This window comes from Lampris incognitus, chromosome 7 (genome assembly GCF_029633865.1).
Source record: "Lampris incognitus isolate fLamInc1 chromosome 7, fLamInc1.hap2, whole genome shotgun sequence".
In the NCBI taxonomy this organism is placed as follows: Eukaryota; Metazoa; Chordata; class Actinopteri; order Lampriformes; family Lampridae; genus Lampris; species Lampris incognitus.
Genome location: NC_079217.1, coordinates 52,854,799 through 52,876,812, shown reverse-complemented (window position 1 = coordinate 52,876,812; position 22,014 = coordinate 52,854,799). Strand labels below are relative to the sequence as shown.

The 22,014-nt window shown below is 46.8% G+C and overlaps 2 protein-coding genes across 2 annotated transcripts in view; both read right to left on the bottom strand.

Annotated features, from left to right (window-relative positions):
* The window catches only part of inppl1a (inositol polyphosphate phosphatase-like 1a), a 53,992-nt gene extending 50,732 nt beyond the window's left edge, over positions 1-3,260 (bottom strand). The window contains exon 1 of the mRNA XM_056283145.1: positions 2,766-3,260. Coding sequence (XP_056139120.1) covers positions 2,766-2,974 — 209 coding nt within the window. The 5' untranslated portion in view covers positions 2,975-3,260. The remainder of the gene's footprint in view (positions 1-2,765) is intronic.
* A 5,785-nt stretch (positions 3,261-9,045) lies between these two features.
* On the bottom strand, positions 9,046-15,956 carry folr (folate receptor). The gene is made up of 5 exons (XM_056284063.1): positions 15,779-15,956; positions 14,226-14,367; positions 13,768-13,956; positions 13,058-13,193; positions 9,046-9,333 (listed from the first exon to the last, which is right to left on the bottom strand). The coding sequence occupies exons 2-5, from the start codon at positions 14,352-14,354 to the stop codon at positions 9,074-9,076; spliced, it is 714 nt and encodes a 237-aa protein (XP_056140038.1). The 5' UTR covers positions 14,355-14,367; positions 15,779-15,956; the 3' UTR covers positions 9,046-9,073.
* Positions 15,957-22,014: the final 6,058 nt, after the last annotated feature.

Sequence of the window (22,014 nt, the reverse complement as noted above, 5' to 3'; positions counted from 1 at the left end):
AGAGAAGGATGCTGCTATTGCTGCCATCAGGTGGGACGACGAAACCAAGGAAAGGTTACAACACCCCTGTCTTTTCGACGTTTCCTCGAGGGAGGACCACGACAGAGTAAAAAAAAAAGGCGGAGGTACTTCAGCAACCCGGTGAGTAGCTAGTTAAGCTATGCTAGGTTATCATTCCCCCAGTAGCACTAGCCAGAACAGCGTTCACAATCGTTTTTTCTTTCGTTTCAGAACACAAGATCACCAGCATCACACACAGCGTTCCTGTAGCCATGATTGACAGTTTCCTGACTCTCCTCCCCGACGACCTATGAACTCGTGCGAGATCGTGAGAGGCAGCACATGATGATTGGTCGGGGTCATATTTGTAGTGTTGCCAGCCTCCCGGCCAAGACGCAGCAAGAATGTATGGCATTATGATTGTCTAATCTGACATGGTGACCACCGTGAAAGACAAAAATATCATGTAGTCTGATCCCGGCATTAGCTTTTAGGAAACCCAAAAATCCAATGGAAGAATAAACTTTGGAATCTTTTTGATGCATTTCTTCAGTGTTTCATGCCTTAGAATGGATAGACATAAACGTATGGTAGTAGAGTACAGTTTTGGTACACAGTATATAAAAAAAAACTCTCACTGCAACTGAACTGGCTAAATTTTCAAAATAATACTCACGTCCCTGAACCCTGACACAGTCCCCTTCAACTATCTAACAGAATTATATACAGCTAAATATGACTCAAATAGGGTATAATTTAAGACAGGATAAAAGTTTGTCTTTTGCGGTTTTCACTGGCAGCCATGTTAGCTCCACCATCATCTCTCCACCACAGTTGCTAAGCAACCTTAAGGTTCCATTTCATCTGATATTTAGAACTTTGGGCAAATTATCACTGCACTTTTGAGAAAAGTACCTTTTGGACAAGATGCGGTAACAGTGGGCCCAAAATACAACCCAAAAACGAAAAAGTCTGTAATATGAAGACTAAAATGGAATAGGACAAGAGAAAGGATGGAGCTGGGAATGAGAGGGGAAACAACTGAGGCAAAGATGTCAGAAGTGATGCCGTTCATTAAGTCTGACCTACTAAATAACAACCAACACAGCATGGTAAAAGGATATGGTGATCAATTTGTATGGATCTTCCTCTCTGTGATAGACCCTGTTCTGTCATGGGCCAGGGCCCAAAATGGGTCACAAGTCTATTTTGTAAATAGCACTGCAACACGGTACTCCAAAGCTATTAACAAATAGGTTAATTAATCCATCTACAAATTTTCCACTCTCATATTGTACAAGAGGATATTTTGCAATAGCTTATTTGTTTGTTGTTGTTTTTTACAATAACTTCAGTGGACTATTGTTAACTGGCTACGTGGACCTGAATAAAAGGAGACCAGTAAAACGTTTATGGCGGCTATGCAGACAGAAGGTTTGCCACCCTACTTCCTTCTGACCACACGTCTTTACCATGATGGCAAAGTTTGCTTGCATACACACACACTCACAAGCACAGATGAAAGCCAGTTTCTCCTTCCCACGCTGAGTTTCATGCTCGTGGATTCACTCTATAGGCCTATACAATACATGTGCATACACACAGACATGCATGCACACACAGCCAGCGCCACACGAGACAAACTACTAAATAAGGGATGTAGGTCAAATCAATGTCATCAAAGCACTGAAGGTCACATGGTATAGGTCATGGTCAGCAAAGGATTTCTGCACCGCTTATGCCCTTTTATTTGCATACTTGTGTCTGTGAGCAGTAGCCAGTCACTGTACGTTTTATAACTTATTTCTTTCAGATTATTTTTCCTTGTGTAAACTACTAATAAGACCCATTAGCCGAGCGGTTAGTGATGTCGCCTTGTGGCGCAGTACACCCCGTATCGAATCCCGCACCGGGCAAGAAAATAACCGGTTACACTTGTAACAACTCTCCATTCAGTACACGTTTCAAAACTTGAATATTTCAAGTCAACATCTGTGCACATACAACACATGGTCTGACCGATGCTTTGCTCTGGGTTTACGCAGGTAACAGGGTCTTGTTACGCTTTCCCTCTGAAAGAACAAGTAACGGGTAAGATATGTCTGACTTGGCCTATAGGAGTTACTCAGTTCATTGGAGATATGGGAGTCAAACCTTTTGCCTTAGCAAAAAGGGGGGGGGGGTCACGACCCCATCCTCTCGGTACAGAGACACTGGCCTCGTCACATCCGCCGTTATGAGCCCCGAGCGCCCGCTCCACCGCCGTGTATTGGCCCCCTGGTCGGCCTCGCGGTAAACAACGGCGTGCCCCCCCCCCGGCGACAGGACGTATACTTCCCTCCCTCCGGTGCCGTTTAATGTAATGGCACCAACTCCCAACCGCAGGGTTTGGCGCAATACGCTCTCTAAAAGACGGCACCGCTGGCGACCACATCTACCCAGACAGGACGGGGGACGACCCTGAGAGCGGTGTCACGCCGAGGTCGCCCCCGCCGCTGCCGCCGCTCGGGGGGGACGTAAACAAGTCGGCGGCGGCGGCGGAAGAGAGTAAACAAACCCGCTCGAGAACGCGTGACACGGCGTCGCACGACGACAAAGTATAATCGGACGAGACGGCGCCGTCGACAAAACGCCGCGGTTGGAAAAGTTTGTAAAAAAGAAAAGAAAAGAAGAAGAGAGTTGCCGAGCAACGCCGGCCGCGGGCCTCGCGCAAACTCGCGGCGTCCGTCGAACTTAAAAAGAGTAAAGGGTTTTTCGTTACTCACAGCACGCACAAGGCGTACGCCCCGCTCACGCTCTCGCTGTCCCGCACCAGGAAGCTGCCGTCTCTCCCCGCCCGCGCCAGCAGCTCCTCGGCCGCGGCGCGACTCAAGTCGCGGTGATACCACATCGGCGGCGTGAGCCCCAGGGACGACGGCGCCCCGCCGCCGACGCCGCCGCCGCCGACCCCACCGACGCCACCACCGCCGGCCATGGCCCACGGCCTCTTCCCAACCGGTTTCACCCAGCAGCCGCTTCCCGAGTCCTCCGAGCCTCCAGAGTCGAAGCCAGTGGATTTCCTCTCCAACCAACCCCAACCGCCGCCGAACAAAGTGTCCCGGGAGGGGGGGAGGGGGGAGGGAGGGAGGGAGGGGGGTGGTGGTCGGGGATGGAGGTGGAAGACAGAACGGGAAACGACGCGGCCGTACGACTTCGCGAGTGTGTCGCCCCGCTTCCTCGGTTCCTGAAAAGACTCTCGCGCCGTCCCGCGGAAACGCCAGCGGCGCGTGTATGTAAATCCACCCCTGGAGAGGGACGGGAAAGGCGAGGGAGGAGCGGGGCTACGCTGCTCCTGCTGCTGCCCCTGCTCCCCCCTGTCCAAACCCGGCGACGGACAGCGGCAGTTGCTTTTGTGTTGTTTGTGGGGTTGTTTTTTTGTTTTAAAACTCAAAACCCTGTTTATTTTCAAACTCTGCGGGCCAATTTACCTTCTCCGGCCCGAGTTTGCGTTTTACGCCGGTTACACTCTTTCGCGTACACAGACAACGTGCTTGGCCCCACACAGGCTTGAACAAACGACCGCGACCGTGTGTCATATTCTGCTTTATTCGTCTCTTTGTCATTCGGTACCCCCCCCCCCCGCCAAGTGTGTCATGTCTGGTTCACCTGTCAATCACCGGTCGCTCTACAGGTGGGGAAACTAGCGCCACGTTACACGTGCCCGAAGACGTCACTATCTGAGTATCAGCCAGTCTGGGTCAGTCATCGATGACGCCCGGGTCCACGCCAGTCCGGTTACGCGACTCCCGTTTTTTTTTTTTGCGGATTCTCACGTAAGTCTGACATACGAACAATGGGCCCATCTTAAAAGTGGCTATTGAATTATTCAGTTGCACTTTGAAATATTCTGTCATTATTCCTTAAACCTAAATCGTTACAGGTCTCCAATGGGAGATACATTGAGATCTGTGTACACGTCCATAACTTACACACACACACACACACATACACACACACACACACACACACAAAGCAAAGGCGGGTTCACGCTACTCGTCCCCGACCAAACGCTTCCAGTCGCCGTCCAAGCGTGGCGCGCTCCCGTGACCGTGTGACGTCACGTGGATCCGGACTGCGACCAGCCCTGCTACTGTTCAATCAATCAATCAATAAATCAATCAATCAATCAGTCAGGCGGTTTTCTAGCTTCAACAGCCACTCAAACAATTGATTAATACACACACACGCACGCACGCACGCACACACACACACGTGATCTGGTTTTCTCAGAAGCTCCCGAATTGGTTCGTCCCAAACGTCGGGCGCCCTGCACTTTTAGGGCTGGGAGAGGTGGAGGGAACACGAAGGTGGGTGGCAAAGGGCGCCCGCGGCCGAAGTTTCGCTGCGCGAGTGCAAACAAACTTTGTTGTTTCGCAGCAAACACAGTCGCTGTTGCTCAGCTTAAAAAAAAAAAAAAGCTTATCAGTGGACCCAGGGGGTTGGATGCAAGGCTCCTGGGTTTGTGGAGGGAGAAAAATGTCTGTTTGACTTTTTTCTTCTTTTTTTTTTTGTGTGTGACTTTGCACATCCAGAGTGCTCAGAGTTGTGTGTTGTGAACTATGCAGTGACTCGGTTGCCTTGTGTGTAAAGAGCGGTAACAATAGTCGCCAAGTGTGTACACGCCAGAAGCGAGAGCAGGGCAACGTGTGCTGTGGCGAGCTTGGTATTAATAGCCTGAGAGACTGCAGCCATCCTATTGCTATTTCTGGTTATGGCATCACTCTAGTGTGTGTGTGTGTGTGTGTGTGTGTGTGTGTGTGTGTGTGTGTGTGTGTGTGTGTGTGTGTGTGTGTGTGTGTGGTAGAGGTATGCATAACATGAATGAAAGCCACTTTATTTGACATTGTATTCTTACAACAAATCGTATTCCTTCTTGCAATGAATTTGTCCTCTGCATTTACCCCATCCTATTGTACAGGAGCAGGGGGCAGCTGCAGCACCCGAGGACCAACTCCAGTTCTTCTTTCCATTGCCTTGCTCAGGGGCACAGGCAGGAGTATTAACCCTAACCTGCATGTTTTTTGGTGGCGGGAGGAAACCGGAGCACCCGGAGGGGACCCACGCAGACATGGGGACAACATGCAAACTTCACACAGAAAGGCCCTGGGACGGCCTGGGGTTCGAACCCAGGACCTTCTTGCTGTGAGGCCACAGTGCCCACTGCGCCACCGTGCTGCCCATCTTACGTTGTGTGCATGCAGAGTATAAAAGTGTTGCGCAAGATTTAATATCAAAGCTTGTGAAGTCAGCCAACATAGCATATTTAATATACTGTCAAATGTTAAAAAGGGCGCCGCCTAGGAAATAAAGCAATTTTTCTCAGTTCCTCAGAAGCAGGTATTTTGGAGATGAAATATTCTTTCACTGTGATGGCCTGGCAGCCTGTCCAGGGTGTCTCCCCACCTGCCGCCCAATGACTGCTGGGCTAGGCTCCAGCATCCCTGAGAGCAGGATAAGCGGTTTGGATAATGGATGGATGGAAATATTCTTTCAGTTACACACCGATGAACAAAGGATGGGCAGATGAATGTGCAATATTGTTTATTTTTAGTCAAGCCAAACATACAGGGTCACTTTCAAGTCTAGCAGTGAATGCATCAGGTAGAATTTACAAAGTTTTAACCAGTGGATAATCCTTCATTTTTATTTTTTTGAAATTTTTATTTAGGCGTGCCAGCACACCTATCAGCATTGTAAGTCAGAGCCAGCACTGGCTATTCAATAGTGCTGTCAATGGTGGCTCTTTGGCATACCTGCGTCCAACAGGCCCATTATTAGTGTTATTTGCAGCTGGGTTTATCCTGCTATGCTAACATCCCAGAGTTCCAAGACCAGCCTGCCATGTTTTTAACCTTTAACCTGTAGATGTCTGTAAACTCACTAAGACGGTTTAGGGTTTAGTTACCCTTCAAGCTACTACCTCCATTAAGGCGTCTCTCCTTATAGCCTGGATCCACACTTTTCTTCTCAAGGGCTCCCTTGTTTTGCTCAGGAGCAATGAATTTTGGGTTCTCACATTTGCTGGCTTTGCAGCCCACCACACGACAGCTTTGATGCATATTTATAAAATATTTATAAAAAGGTAAAAATATCCAGGTTGCGAGCTCAGTTACACAAAGTGAATGGAGAATAATGCAGCGTTTTCCCCGTTGGAGGTTGTGGCTTCCGCAGTATGCCACACTCCGCAGTGTCTCGTGAGATGCATGCACATTGTGCAGTGAATGAGGCTTCGGGGACTCATGGAGGAAGCATTTCATTCCCTATGGAAAATGTTTTTTTGGTGCCTTCTAAAATAAGAGTGGAAACTGACATGTGTTTAGGTTTTAAACATTGTGAGGGTTACCTTGTGTGCATCCTGTATTTGACAGTGACAGAAATTTTTGGTATTTGCTGAGTGTGCACAATTTATCATCCACCCAAAAAATGTTCGTTTTCTCACTTAATGTTAATGGATTAATGATCTTTAGCAATTCCCTGATAAGGATTAATCACAGTATAACTGCTTTTGCAGAGGGATGATGCCTAACCATACCTCCTTTTGTTAATGTGTTCACACAATTATTACTACCCAAGTACAGTGGGTAGTGACAGCAAGAGATGTGGCGATAAGACAGCAACACAAAATAATTTTCATCTCCTAGAATAGCTGCAGTGAACTGCCCAGGGATGGAGAATTAGGTGGGTTTTCGCTGTTAAATGGTAGTGGGGATGTTGCTCATTTATATGAAAGCATGCCATGTAGGCTCAGGCCTGACTGCAGCATCCTGAGGTTAAATTTAGCTTGAGACCTCTTCCCCTTGCTTGTTTTGTACTCCATTTCATGACTATCATCATTCTTCTCTCAAATAAAGGCTGGAATTGCCAAAAAAGAAAAATACTGTGGGCTGTTTCAACAGTATCTTGTCACTAGTTACTTGATATAGCTCAGGCCTGCCCCATGAAACCTATGAAAACCACATAAGTACACGTATTTCAAAAACATTTAGTGATATTACTCATTTTCTGAGTATCCCACCGGTGGTCTGTGATCATACCTGGCATATGCACCCAGTGTTCAGCAACCAGTCACAAAGCTTCCCTAAAGACCTAATAGACCACACAGAAACTGAAAATAGACATGGCACACAGTGAAAGGCATGACATGCAAAGTCAGTCACAGAAACACACAAGATGAAGTCACAAACACGTACCTAAGCACAACAAGAAGTGGAGACACACGCACTCATGCTGTACTCCCCCACCTACACACAAACGCACACATACATGCAGACACACACTAGCAGTCGCAACCCACAATTACAGTGCAGCAGAGGCCGCTAACCACTAGCTAGCCTGGAATGGTCATGTGATGATGTCATGATGAGTGGGGCCCCACATAGCATATTTATCCTCTGGCATCGATCTGAGATCAGTTTCACCATTTCCCCACCAGTAAATGTAATCAGAGAGTATTCTTAGAGGTTTTTAAGACCATCCCTGATCTGCTCTCATAAGAAACTTCACCCAAGCAAGCTTTGCAGTACTGGCCACTGATGAGGAAACAATCTAAATCCTTCTTTCTTTTTTTATACACACACAGAATCAAATCTAAACCAGCCCTACAGACATTTGTATCCCTCATTTTCACAAAAACATTTTACCATTGCAGTTGAAAAAAACCATTTTGAGTAATGTTATTGCAACCATACAGACCATTTTAGAAAAGTTTTTGTAGTTTTGTTCCAGTTATAAGAATTAGAGATATCCCTCTTTTTTTTAAGCTTTTTGTGATAGGCATGGTGCTTTGGCAGAAGTGTTGGCAGTAAAAGGGCCAGCGCAGGGACTTGAACTAATATAGCTATACATACATCGAGGCAGATGGCTGAGCAGGACACTCCTGACTCAAAATGAGGAGTGGGCACCTCACCATGGGTCATGGGTCAGTATTTTATCAGTATCTTAAATTGTGCAATGAGAAAAAAATGAAGAAAAAGAAGGATAGAAATATAACAGACCACAGCAGCAGCTGGGTTCGAAACCATTTACAAAGTACATGGATGGTTTCTCCAGGAAGCACTGAAGTACCCAGCCTCTGAGACACTTTGAAAAAGACAGATTGGTTTTGATGGTTGGCTGGACTACAGCGTTTGGAAAAGGGCTGATGTGGGGAAATGAAGTAAAAAACCACTCCTATGAAAATAGCTTAAAAGTTATTAGTAGTTATTAGTTCTTATTACAAATTATGAGAAAGAAGCTAAAAAAAGGAATGAGACAAATTAATGGATACCTACCCCTTTGTGGTCAAACTGAGCAAAATTGGTTCCATTCATCAATTTTCATGATCAGTTTTCCAAAATTTTAGAAATCAGATCGTGTATTCATGAAGGAGGAAGTCTCGCTCACACAGAAACCAAAGACTTGGGGCCCTATTTTCATAAAAGCGCATGGAGCAAAGCATGGTTTTGTGCCGTGGAAAGTAGGCCTGTTCAATACGCATTACAGAGAAGACGTTTGTGTAAAATAAGGTAAGTAAGTAATATTTGATAGTTCTGTCATGAAAAGTCACATTTGTGGAGTGTATCTTGCTGTTTCATTGAATTCAGATTCTTCTTGTGATAACATTTTCTGTTTGTGGAAAGCTCTGGAAAGCTCCATCACCAAATTGGCAGAGTGCTCTGGCATACAGTGCACTCCCTTTAAAGGGAAGGAAGAGAGGATTTTTGATCGGTTAATTCAATACCAGCCCGCTCCCTATGACACCCATGGATAATGTATTCCTCCTAATCTCATCCCATTCCCGAATGCGCAAAAGGTATGCTGTGCCTCTCCTGCCATGAAAATAGCAAAAGTCTGTTCAGCATACCCCATACATACTGCGCTCCATGCTGTTGACTGCATTTTGCCCTGTGCCTTGATTCACAAAAGCAGAGCCACATATCATCTGCATTGTAAAATACAGAATTGTGACATTATCATTACGAAGGTAAACACGCACACAGGCAGAGACAACACGGTCATAATTTCTTTGTCTATAATGGTTTTATTCATAACATCATTACAGTAAATACATCACAGCAAGAAGAAGTGTTAAGGCAAAGCTTTGTTGTGCCTTAGTACCAGTGTTTAGATAGTACTCTGCCACCTTTTTGTTGGGGTTTGGGCTGGTGAACCAGAGCTGCATGCAGCGGCCCGAGGTTTTGGAGAGGGTGGTGTAGAGGTAGGAATTGGACCAGATCTGCTCACACATGGACTTGGGTGTGGGATAAACATCAGTCCATTTCCTACATTTGGCATCCTGAGGGCATCTGTTTTGGTCTAAGCAAAAGAGGACAAGGTCAGAGAGAGAAGTTGGCAGGGATGAGAAGAAGGTCAGATAGTCTGACAATCAGACTCAGTTCCAAATGCTCGTGATAATCTTTATGCGCCGCTCTCACATGGTTATATGTTTGCTAAGAAAGAGGTCTGGGACAATTTTGTGGTTCACAGACACTGGGTAAAACCACTGAGTATATATCAAGATACCATCTCCCTTGTACTTAAAAATAAATATCCCCTTCTGTGCAGCAATTTCTGTTCCATCTCACTGCTCAGTACTGATGGTAAACTGTTGGCCAATATGCTAGCATGAATCTTAGAGTCTATATTTACGTCCATTATTTCTACAAATCAAACATACACCCCTATTTCTGATTTTCCAGATTTGATAATTTCAGGTGATTCTGTCATTTGACAGAATGGAGCAGAAATTTCTGTTTAAAACTGTATGAAGATTTGTGTATGGTGAACAGTTCATATTATAAGTCAAAATGATGTAACCTTCCCCTCTGACATATGTGTACTAATACCAACTACTCCAAGTTCTTCCCTGTATATTGGGGGACAGTGAAGGGATGTACACTAGCCCCCTCAATCTTTGCAATAGCCATTGAACCTTTGGCAGTAACACTAAGAACCAGCGGGGAGATGCTGGACATTTTTAGGGGCAGACATGGACATAGATATCACCTATATGCAGATGATCTGATCCATCCATCCATCCATTCCATCCATTATCCAAACCGCTTATCCTGCTCTCAGGGTCGCGGGGATGCTGGGGCCTATTCCACCAGTCTCCAGATAAATATATTTTTCTAATTAGCTACACTTGATGAGTTTGGCCAGATTTAGGATGATCATAGGATTGACTCTTCCGCCCCCTTTTTTTTCTCCTCAATTGTACTTGGCCAATTACCTTATTTTCCAAGCTGTCGCACTCACTGCCCCACCCCCTCTGCCAAGCCGGGGAGGGCTGCAGACTACCACATGCCTCCTCCGATACATGTGGAGTTGCCAGCCACTTCTTTTCACCTGACAGTGAGGAATTTTGCCAGGGGGACGCAGCGCGTGGGAGGATCACGCTATTCCCCCCAGTCCCTCCCCCCCCAAACAGGCGCCCTGACCGACCAGAGGAGGCGCTAGTCCAGCAACCAGGATACATACCCACATCCGGCTTCCCAACCACAGATACGGCCAATTGTGTCTGTAGGGACGCCTGACCAAGCCAGGGGTAACACGGGGATTCGAACCGGCTATCCCCGGATTGGCTCTTTTAAAGACAGCATATTGATTGTATTTTTGCTTCTTTTGATAAGTTAACTCAGTCAAGTACTCTAATGAGGATCAACTTTTTTAGATATTTTCAAATCTGAAAATTTGTTTGTAAAAAATTACATGATAGTACTGCTACAGTTTATCTCTTCCCTTTAGAAACTGTGTTTAAAGTAAACCCTTGACTTTCTAGATCATAATACATCTTATTCACATTTCAACCCTCCGCTGCTGACACCCTACATACTATCTAGTCCAAAGGATCTCAGTAACGATGTAGAGACAGAAATTTGGTTTACAGATTTTGTCCAAGTCCATAACTTGCCTATATTTTCTCGTCATTGGGTTTTGCAGTGGAAGGTTGTCCAAAGGGTTCTCTGGTCAAAGAGTGAACTTGTGCCTATTTACCCTGGTATTGTCTCCATTTGTGACATCATCATTGGGGTCATGATTCGTCAGTTCAAGATTGAATACTTCCTTTGTGGCTCGGACAGAAAATTCAATAAAATGGCTTTTCAATAAAATGGTTTCACTGACTATGTATATAATCAACAGTTTAACTATATCTCTGTTGTCTTGGTTCCTCCATCTACTACACTCACGTTCTTAATGCTGTTTGTAGCCAAATTTGAGTACCAAATGTCATCAGCATGAGATTTTTCTATGTATTTATATGTGAGTGTGTGGTGGTTGATGATGTTTCTCTTTTTAGTATATGCTGCTTGAGATGCAGTCCTGCTTTTTGTTTGTTTTTTCTGTCAGTTGTGTTTATATTCTGTTCTATTATTCAACCCTAACACATTCTCTAAATACATCATGCATAAAAAAAAGAGTTTTCAAATGACTTGAAGGAGAGGAAGTGGTGACAATCAGAATCAGAACCACATTTATTCATAAATTGTGCAAGGAGGATTTTGACTTTGATGTGTAAAACCACAAAAAAAATTGCATAGACAGGAACACAAATGACAGGACATATAAGGTATCCAACTGCTCATGGGCATGTTTTGCTTAAAATGTCAGCGTTTTCCTGTAATAGTTAGAAATGGATATTGATCTCCCCCTCCTGCAGGGGGTTTCAATCTGGTGCTCATGTGCATCAGTGTCAGTATTGCTGGTTTTCTCTTTTTCCAGGTAGGTCATTACATTCGTCTGTTGTTCACTTGTTGTGCAGTTATTCCAGCCTCCAATCAGGGAGATTTTAGACTCAAAACAACAGGGAAATGTAATGAATTACCTGGCAGAATAGAAAAGTAGCAGTACTATTAGTAAGTGTGGACTCGATTGTGAACCACTGTCTTATTGCTATTTTACAGGGCAACATTTCCCATGTTTTTCTGTATAGTACCCCTTAATAGGACCCTACAACCCAATAAGAATACAATTAATAAATGTATTTGAAATTGTATGTGACTTAGGTCTGTAATACGTGCAGTGTTGGGGAGTAACGGAATACATGTAACGGCGTTACGTATTTAGAATACAAAATATGAGTAACTGTATACAAATACAGTTACAATTTAAATTTATGGTATTCAAAATACATTTACGCTCTTGAAATTAATGGATTACTTAAATTTTTCTTTGGTGCCATTCTTATTTTAAGAGGATTGTGACACAAAATGCAGTGAAAGTGACACCTAAATGTTAGTTCAACAGTAAATTCAGTAAAACGGTATGCTATATTTTCATCTTTGTCTAAGCTTTTTCATTCTAACAGCTATGGAAATAAAGAAAAGGACATGCAAAAGCTCTCTTCTTTCTTTTTTTTTTCCAGATAAAAAAAATCATAGATCTTTTGTGTTTACGTACTCTTCTAGCCCCTGTTAATATATATTTAAGGTGACTCAAATATATTCAGCCAGCTGACACAAAAGAAGAAACAGAATAGTCAAGTAAGAAGTAGTGTGTGAATGCTACATATACTGTTGCACAAAATGTAAGAAAATATTAAAGTAATCCAAAGTATTTAGAATACGTTACTCACATTGAGTAATCTAACGGAATACGTTACAAATTACATTTCATGACATGTATTCTGTAATCTGTAGTGGAATACAGTTTAAAAGTAACTCTCCTAACACTGGATACGTGTCAATGTTTTAAATCATTAGCCTAAACCACGAGGTAACAGCCTACGTGCATCTATGCGTTTTTGTGCGTCTTTATACTGTATGTGTGGTGTTTGTGTGCCAGTGTATGCACACATAGTAGCTCAGTTTGTATGCATGCATTTGAATTTTTTTTTGTGGGGACAATTTGTGTATGCATAAGTACAGTGTGCATGAGTGTATGCACGAGTACAGTGTGTGCACACATTTACACATTTGTGTATCCATATTTTCTGAGTGCACAAGTTCACACCAGCCTGTCGGCATTGGTGTAGGTGCCTGCGTGTGTGTGTGCATTTGCACATGTGTGTGTGTGTGTGTGTGTGCCTGTGTTTACTCACTTGTGCTCCAATCCCATCCATAGTGCCAGTCGCTCTTGCAGGTGAGGTCGCTCTTGCAGTCCTCCCACCAAGTGTCACAGTCTTCCTTACACAGAGGCACATTCAAGATCCGCTCCTTACGCCAGGACTGGTCCACCTGTAGCACACACACACAACTGAGTAGTTTATTTGAGATGACCCCGCCAAGAAGAACACATTAGTCATAGACACATGACTCAAAGGCCACAATATAAAATGTGCTTTTTTTGTAAATATAATTTGTGTGAAGAAATAGTTTCCAGTATTATTATTATTATTACTGGTGAACATGCCGGGAATTAAAACCTTAACCAAAGCAGTGTCAGTGCTATGCTGTGCTAAACGAGCTACCAATGGCCTCTAAAGCCAAAACAGGGGTGGGTTATGGATCATACCACCATTTTTGAAAAAAGAAAAAAAACAGAAAAAAGAAAAAGGAGTCGTCATAGAGACAGCTTAAATTCAAAAACATATCAATGTATGAATTTGATCTTAACAGCAAGCTACAGGTGCATTTAGTGGGTGTAACAGCTGTCAATTCCCTTCACCACGACCATCGCTATGCTATGCTACCATCTAGTGTAGCACACTACAACAACACACACACAAATGCACAGACCAGAGCCCGCACGCACACATGAACACGAACACAGACACGGCTTCATTTAAAGACAAGGCAAACAATAACGTACTTTCTGTATCCAGGGTCCCAGGTGTGGGGAGCATTCGTAGAAGCAGGTGTCCTGGATGAAGTGTTTCTTGCACTCTGGACTCATCATACCACAGTGGTTCCAGTTGAAATTGTAAAGGTATGAAGAGTCATTGTGTGCCGCTGTGGAAGTGTTGGCTGTGCAACATGCGTTGTCACGCCATGGATCACACTAGAGACAAAGAAGAGGTCAAATCAGAAGAGCGGCTCTAAAAAAAAACTAAAAAAAAACTGTATTCTTGTGAGCCAAAACCAACTACGCTGGCTGTTGCAGGACTTATAGGCTTAAGAGTCGGCCCATCTTAAACTGCAAGGGCCCGCGGCAACAGTTTCAGTAACTTTAAAGCTATAAAATAATTCACGGTGCCGTTTTAAACGCCGTGTGGCCCACCAAAAATACTGCCATGCATCAAATGCGGGGATGTGCCTGATGTGCCTTACCTGCTTATAAAGGTCACCCTCACGGCCAGGCTCTTCTTTGTGGTGTTTTGCATCCATACACATGTTGAGCTTGTCCAGAGACAGAGTCCCACCGGACAAGGCAAGCAGCAAGGCCAAGACAACCCACATTGCTCTGCAGGGGCTAACAGCACAAACAGAAGGAGAGGCCTCATCTGTTTCAGAGATTATTATAAGTGGATTTGACAGAAAACAGCTTTGAGACAGGATAGAAAAGGCTTTTTCTGTCAACTAGACATTATGAGCACTTGGGATGAACCTTGACCCACTGATGCGCTGAGACGTATTGGAATATTTATAACATTTTGCATAACTCGGAATAACGTACTGTGCGCCTCGGTGCAGCTGGTCGGTTTTGGGATCCCTGGGTTTTGGCTCAAGCGGAGGAGAAATCTCTGCGAATCTAAAATGCTACGCTGACAGACACCAACGTCTTTAAACCGTCGAAATTTCCCCCGAATATCCTGTTTTTCCCAGCTCTTTGCCCTGTCCTATCTCCCCTGTTATGGCAATACTGGGATTTTGGTGACAAAGGTGAAGGACTGATAGCCGCACACACGCACGCACGCACAACACACAACACACACACACACACACACCTTCACCCGAAACGAGTAAAACACAAGTTAATACAAAGATAGTATAAATCCATGATTCCCTATCTCCATATTCCAATGTGAGGCTGCACACTAGATGGCGACACTATCTGGTGCTCTATAGCGTCCCCTGGCCAGATTTTCTGTTGTTTGATGGCACAACGTAGCTGAGACGACCGCGGATGGATCCTGTTGCTTTTTGCCAGAACCGCTGCCGAGTTGACCGAGCGGAGCCGCCATGGTTTACCCTTCCTGGGTCCTGACAGCTGGGTAGACTGTGCCCGGGGATTTGAATTCAGAGTGACCTTCTCCCAGCCTTTGCCTACAGAGGCAACAACCCACAAGGCAGCAGGTGGATTTGAAATCAGAGTTCCCTCTTCCTATCCCCAATGTGTTGGCTGGGAAGTGCCATACAGGCATGCAGGAGGACCAGGTCTATCAGTAGGGACGTCGTCCTTAGCCAAAGGGCCCTTGCTGAGGTAAGGCGCTACCCCTCTGCAGCCTGCGGTTGCAGTTTAGCGTCGTACCCAGGGCTGATCCCAATCAGTAACGAGGACATCGATAATTACAACATCTTAATGCATTTAATATCTTGATTTTGAATAACTGTTGAAATTGCCTTCATACCAGTACTTATTCGTTGTCACAATAGCGGACTAGGCATTATTTCTATTAAACCGGGGGGGGGGTATTTCAGTTACTAGTTGCATGTCCTCTGCTAGCTGTGCCTGGGTTGACCGATTCAGTCTCTCTACAACAATAATCACAAAGGGTTTTTATCTGTAAATGAATAATTCCTCAACGGGCAACCCCGCCGACTACCTCCGGGATGTCAGACTTTTCTTAGAGCCCAAGAAAACTTCAATTGGAGGTGGCAATGAACTGTACCCCAGGCAAATAAAAAGAAATCAGAAACCTGTATGAATGGATTCACCTTACCTTAAAGAGTCCTTGGAGTTGTGATCCCCACAAAACCTGGTGTTTTTAGTGTCCTCTGACACACTTCTGAGGACCTAACTATTAAAATTACAAATCTGTGTGTGTGTGGCGTGAGTGTGTGGCGTGAGTGCAGAGGTGTGTCTGAAAGCATAGGACACATGTAGTCACAACCGTATTACTAAATATATAACCAAAGTCCAAGGTCTGTCTTTAAGGAATTACTTTAAAAGAGAGAGGGAGGGAGGGACAGAGAGAGAGAGAGAGAGAGAGAGAGAGAGAGAGAGAGAGAGAGAGAGAGAGAGAGAGAGAGAGAGAGAGAGAGAGAGAGAGAGAGAGAGAGAGAACTATAGATACTGAAGGAGAGGTTGTGTGTGTGTGTGTGTGTGTGTGTGTGTGTGTGTGAGAGAGAGAGGGACAAAGAGAGAGTGTGTGTGTGTTGTGTGTGTGTGTGTGAGAGAGAGAGAGTGTGTGTGTGTGTGTGTGTGTGAGAGAGAGTGTGTGTGAGAGTGTGTGTGAGCGAGAGTGTGTGTGTGTGTGTGTGTGTGTGAGAGAGAGAGAGAGAGAGAGATAGTGTGTGTGTGTGAGATAGTGTGTGTGAGAGTGTGTGTGTGTGTGTGTGAGAGAGAGAGAGAGAGTGTGTGTGTGTGTGTGTGTGTGTGTGAGAGAGAGTGTGTGTGAGAGTGTGTGTGAGCGAGAGTGTGTGTGTGTGTGTGTGTGTGAGAGAGAGAGAGTGTGTGTGTGAGAGAGAGAGAGAGAGAGAGAGAGTGTGTGTGAGATAGTGTGTGTGAGAGTGTGTGTGTGTGAGAGAGAAAGAGAGTGTGTGTGTGTGAGCGAGTGTGTGTGTGTGTGTGTGAGAGAGAGAGAAAGAGAGTGTGTGTGTGAGAGAGATAGTGTGTGTGTGAGAGAGAGAGAGAGAGAGAGAGAGTGTGTGTGAGATAGTGTGTGAGGGTGTGAGCGAGAGAGTGTGTGTGTGAGCAAGAGAGTGTGTGTGTGAGCGAGAGAGTGTGTGTGTGAGCGAGAGAGTGTGTGTGTGTGTGTGTGAAAGAGAAAGAGAGTGTGTGTGTGAGAGATAGTGTGTGTGTGTGTGTGTGTGTGTGTGAGAGAGAGATAGAGCGAGAGTGTGTGTGAGATAGTGTGTATGTGTGAGCGAGAGAGTGTGTGTGTGAGATAGAGAGTGTGTGTGAGAGTGTGTGTGTGTGTTTGTGTGTGAGTGCTCCTGCCAAGGCTATGACAGGTTTTATTATGTCCTGTGGTTTTGTTATGTCCACCTCCAAAACACACACACACACACATGCACGCGCGAGAGTAGATGTGTGTGTGTGTGTGTGTGTGTATTTTGGAAGTGGACATAATAAAAAAACACACACACGCACACACACACACACACTAATTAGTCTCTGGTGGCTATTAAGATATGAAATGGCAGCCTGACCCAGGAGAGAGGAGTTGCGTCATTAACTCTTTCGCAAGAGACGCGTGATATTCCCCGGGCGCTGCAGCTGCCCCCTGCTCCTACACCAGCGCTCCCCAACTGTGTTTGAGTACTGTACCCCCAAAGCATTTCAAGCCAACCGCGAGTACCCCCTACTACGCAATCAGCTGTGGTGATCACCAGGACATATCATTAATGTATATAATTTATAGTATATACATATACAGTATTTTATTTAGTATATATATCATTAATTTAATGATACCTTTTTATAAAAAATAAGACTCAGTCTCCCCAATTAATATGACACTTTAATCATATTCTGCGGGAGTGCAGGAATGAGGAGACGGAGAGATCGAGTCGAGTTAATTCCGTTTACTCGCCACACAAAACAACACCGATACAGCACAACCTCTCGTGGCCACAAGCTAACAGCTAGGCTGCCGAAAACATGGCTCCACCTCCTGGGAAACTCTAAACCGTGCCCACGTCAGAACTCTGAACGTCTGCCTTAAAGGAGCAGCAGCCCCCGGTGAATGTATCCTCATTTGTCTATGAGGATAGCCCCCCCCCCCCCAGAATTCACCATCACGAAAAAATGCAAAACAGTAATGTAACACAACAGAACTCAATGAAACACAAACAGCCAACAGGCGAACAGTCCCCGTCTCGGGGGGCGGACCAGGCGGGCCAAAACGGCTGCGCTGAACGGGTATGGGGGAGGGGCCAAGGCTGGGCTGGGGGCCCGAGAAGGGGGGCATCCACGCCATGGGGGCAGGGCCAGTTCGACCGGCCCACCCAGGTCCAAATGGGCAGGCTTGAGACGGTCCACCAAGATCCGCTCCGGCTTGCCCCCCCATGTCCACCAAAAAGTTCTTAGGCCCCGCTTCCAAGACGCGGAAGGGCCCATCGTAGAGGTGCTGTAGTGGGGTACGCTGGCTGTTGTGGTGGATGAAGACGTACCTGACTGACAGCAGATGCTTGGGGACTTAGGACTGAGGGAGGCAGTGGTGAGATGTAGGGATCGGAGCGAAAGCGTTGGCACCGTCCCGGGCCGCAGCCCAATGAGAAGCTGCAGACCAGGGGGCCATGTCGTCCGGGAGAAACTGCCGTAAACCAACTCGGCAGACAAGGACTGGAGGTCTTCCTTGGGGTTGGAGTGAAGGCTGAGCATGACCCACGGGAGGTAGTCGACCCAGTTGCTGTTTGTGAGGCTGGCACGAAGAGCAGCCTTCATAGACCAATGAAACCACTCACAAAGTCTCTTGCCCTGCGGGTTGTACGCTGTGGTGTGGTAAGCTTCACCCCCAGCCCCTCCACGACTGCAGTCCAGAGCTCGGATGTGAACTGCAGGCCCCTGTTGGAGGTGAGATCGGCTGGCGTGCTAAAACGGGCCACCCAGGACCCGATGAACGCCCGCGCCACCTCAGTAGAAGTGGTTGATGACAGGGGAACAGCTTCCGGCCACCTGGTGGTCCTGTCCACCATGGCGAGAAGGTGAGTGAACCCGTGGGAGGGGGGCAGGGGGCCCACCAGGACCACATTCACATGGTCGAAATGCCTCTTGGGCACCAGGAATGGTGCCAAGGGGGCTTTGGTATGACGGTGTACCTTGGAACGCTGGCACGGCACGCAGGAGTCAGCTCAGGTCTTGACGTTCTTCCTGAGGCCGGGCCAGACAAACTTGGCCCCCACCAGCTTAATGGACGCCTTCATCGATAACGTCAAACACATGGCGCCGCCAGCCAGTGAGCACCATGGGGCGGGGCTGGCCTGTTGAAACGTCACAGAGGAGCGTGGCGTTGGCGCTGTCAAACATCACATCCTCCAACCGCAGCCCTGTAGCGGCCGTCCGATAGGCCTGGATGTCCGCGTCAGCGGCTTGGTCTGCAGCCATGGCAGCGTAATTGAGTCCCAAGTGAACGGACCCTGCCACCGCCCCGGAGAGGCAGTCGCCAACCAAGTTGTCCTTGCGAGCCACGTGCCGGATGTCCGTGGTAAACTCCGAGATGGCAGAGAGCTGACGCTGTTGGTGCCTGGACCACGGCTCGGAGGTCTTGGCCATAGCAAATGTCAGTGGCTTGTGGTCGATGAAGGCGGTGAAACAGCGGCCTTCCAACAGGAACCTGAAGTGTCGGGTGAAGAGGAAGAGACCCAGGAGCTCCCGGTCGAAAGTGCTGTACGTCCTCCCGTTCTCTTTAAGCTGTTTGCTAAAGAAGGCAAGGGGCTGCCAGGCGCCGCCCACCCATCGCTCGCACACCGCCCCGAACGCATAGTCAGAGGCGTCAGTCGTGAGGGCAATCAGGGCGTTGGGCAGCAAAGCGGCATTTGCTAGCGCAGCCTTGGCATCATCAAAAGCTTTGTCCATCCCTTGGGACCAGTCTACCTCGCCCTTGGCTTCCTTGCCTCACAGGGCCTTGTACAAGGGCCGCATGCGGTGAGCTGCGCAGGGAATGAACCTGTTATCAAAGTTCACCATGCCCAGGAACTCCTGCAGGGACTTCACGGTGCGGGAGCGTGGGAAACTGGTGACGGTGTCCACTCTGGCGGGAAGTGGAACAGCTCCCTGTGGGGAGACGCAGTGGCCGAGGAAGTTGATGGACAACAGGCCGAACTGGCACTTGGCTGGGTTGACTATGTGTCCATGCGAACTGAGCCGCTCGAACAACTGCCGGAGGTGCGTCAGGTGCTCCTCCGCGGACGTGCTGGCCACGAGAATGTCATCCAAGTAAACAAACAAGAACGGCATATCCCATAGCACAGAGTCCATCAGCCGCTGGAACGTCTGCACTGCCTCCTTGAGGCCGAAGGGCATCCGCAGGAGCTTGAAGAGTCCAAACGGCTACCACTAGGTACCGGTCCACTAGGTCTTGGGCATATCCTGAGGGTGGACCGGTACCTAGTGGTAGCCCTGCATCAAATCCACTTTGGAAAAGATGGTGGCCCCCGCCAGGTGGGTGGAGAAGTCCTGTATGTGCGGGACGGGGTACCAGTCGGGGGTTGTGGCATTGTTCAGGTGACGAAAATCGCTGCAGGGGTGCCAACCGCCATCAACCTTAGAAACCATGTGCAGGGGAGAGGCCCACGGGCGACGCATGATGCCGAGGCGTTCCATGGTGGCAAACTCCTCCCTGGCAATCGCGAGCTTAGCAGAGTCGAGGTGCCGAGCACGTGCGTAGACTCGGGGGCCGTCGGTGGCAATATGGTGCTCCACACCATGCTAGGCCACCGCTGATGAGAACGTTGGTGTGGTGAGGTCAGGGATCTCTGCGAGCAGGCGTTGATATGTATCTCCGGAGGCGAGCGTGTTTGACAGGCGAGCGTCCCTGCACCTCTCAGTGTGCACGGGTATGTAGGGAAAGAGACAGCATCAATCAAGCAACAGTTCGCAGGCCCGTAGCCAGCCTGGTGGAAGGGGTGGTTCTTTTTTTCTGAAAAAGTGGGCCTTTTGATTTTTTTTTATTCTGGGGACACATTAAGTGGGGGGAGGGGGGGTTCTGGTGATTTTTTCTGCATCAATGTAGGGTGGAAATGCCTTTATATGTAAAGGAAAACACAAAATGCAGGCCCTACGGTGTCAATTCAAAATATAATGGAATATAATGCAGGCTACTGCCAAATGACCTACACTACTCAACAGCTCCAAATATTGACATTTAATAACTTAAATTCATTGCTTACCAAAATCAGATACACACACACTTATCAGTCCAACTACTCAGCCTACTACTGTCTCTGTAATGATCTGGTCTCTTTCCTCTCTTCTCACATTCTCTCTTTGACATCAACCTGCCAATGGACAACAGATGAAAATTAGTCTGGTGGCTAAATCTGGCATGTTACATTTGATTATAAATGTTCATTAAATATGCACTGTCCCTTAAATAAGTACATCTTACAAATCTATTTGCTCTCTCCCCACTCCTCTCTTGTCTCTCCTTTATGATTGTTTCTCCCTCTCTTCTGCTGCATGTCAAGTCTGTCTCTTTCCTCTCCATTCACTCTCTGTTGCCGTCTCTCTCCTAATGTCTCTCTTCTCCTGTTTCATGTCTGTTAATGTCTTCCCTCCTCTCCCCTCATGTTGCTGTCTCTCTCTTCTGGACAATCTCTCTCCTCTCCTCTAGTTTGTCATCTATGTCAATGCCTCTCCCCTCTTTTTGCCGTGCATGTATTTGTCTCTCTCCTTCTATTTTGCTCCTCCTCTCCTTGTATTCTCTGTTGCTGTCTCTAGTGTCTCTCCTCTCCTGTTCCATGTATGTTAATGTCTTTCCTCCTCTCCTCATGTTGCTGTCTCTCTTCTGGACAGTCTCTCTCCTCTCCCCTAGTGGCTCTCCTCTCAGGTTCCATGTCTGTTAATGTCTTTCCTCCTCTCCTCTCATGTTGCTGTCCATCTCCTCTGGACAGTCCCTCTCTCCTCTCCTCTAGTTTGTCATCTGTGTCAATGCCTCCCCTCTTTTTGCTGTGCATGTGTCTCTCTCCTCCCTCTATTTTGCTCCTCCTTTCCTCTTATTTTCTGTTGCTGTCTCTCTCCTCGTGTCTCTCCTCTCATGTTCCATGTCTTAATGTCTTTCCTCCTCTCACATTGCTCTCTCTCTTATGGACAGTCTCTCTCTTCCTCCTCTCGCTTTTTTGTGATCTCTGTCAATGCCTCCTGTCTTTTTGCTGTCCATGTATTTGTCTGCATCTGTCCTCCCTCTGTTTTGCTCCTCCTCTCCTTGTATTCTCTGTTGATGTGTCATCATCCCCACTCGTCTCTCTTCTACTCTGTCATTGCCTCTCTTGTTACTGTCCATGTCTTGACACT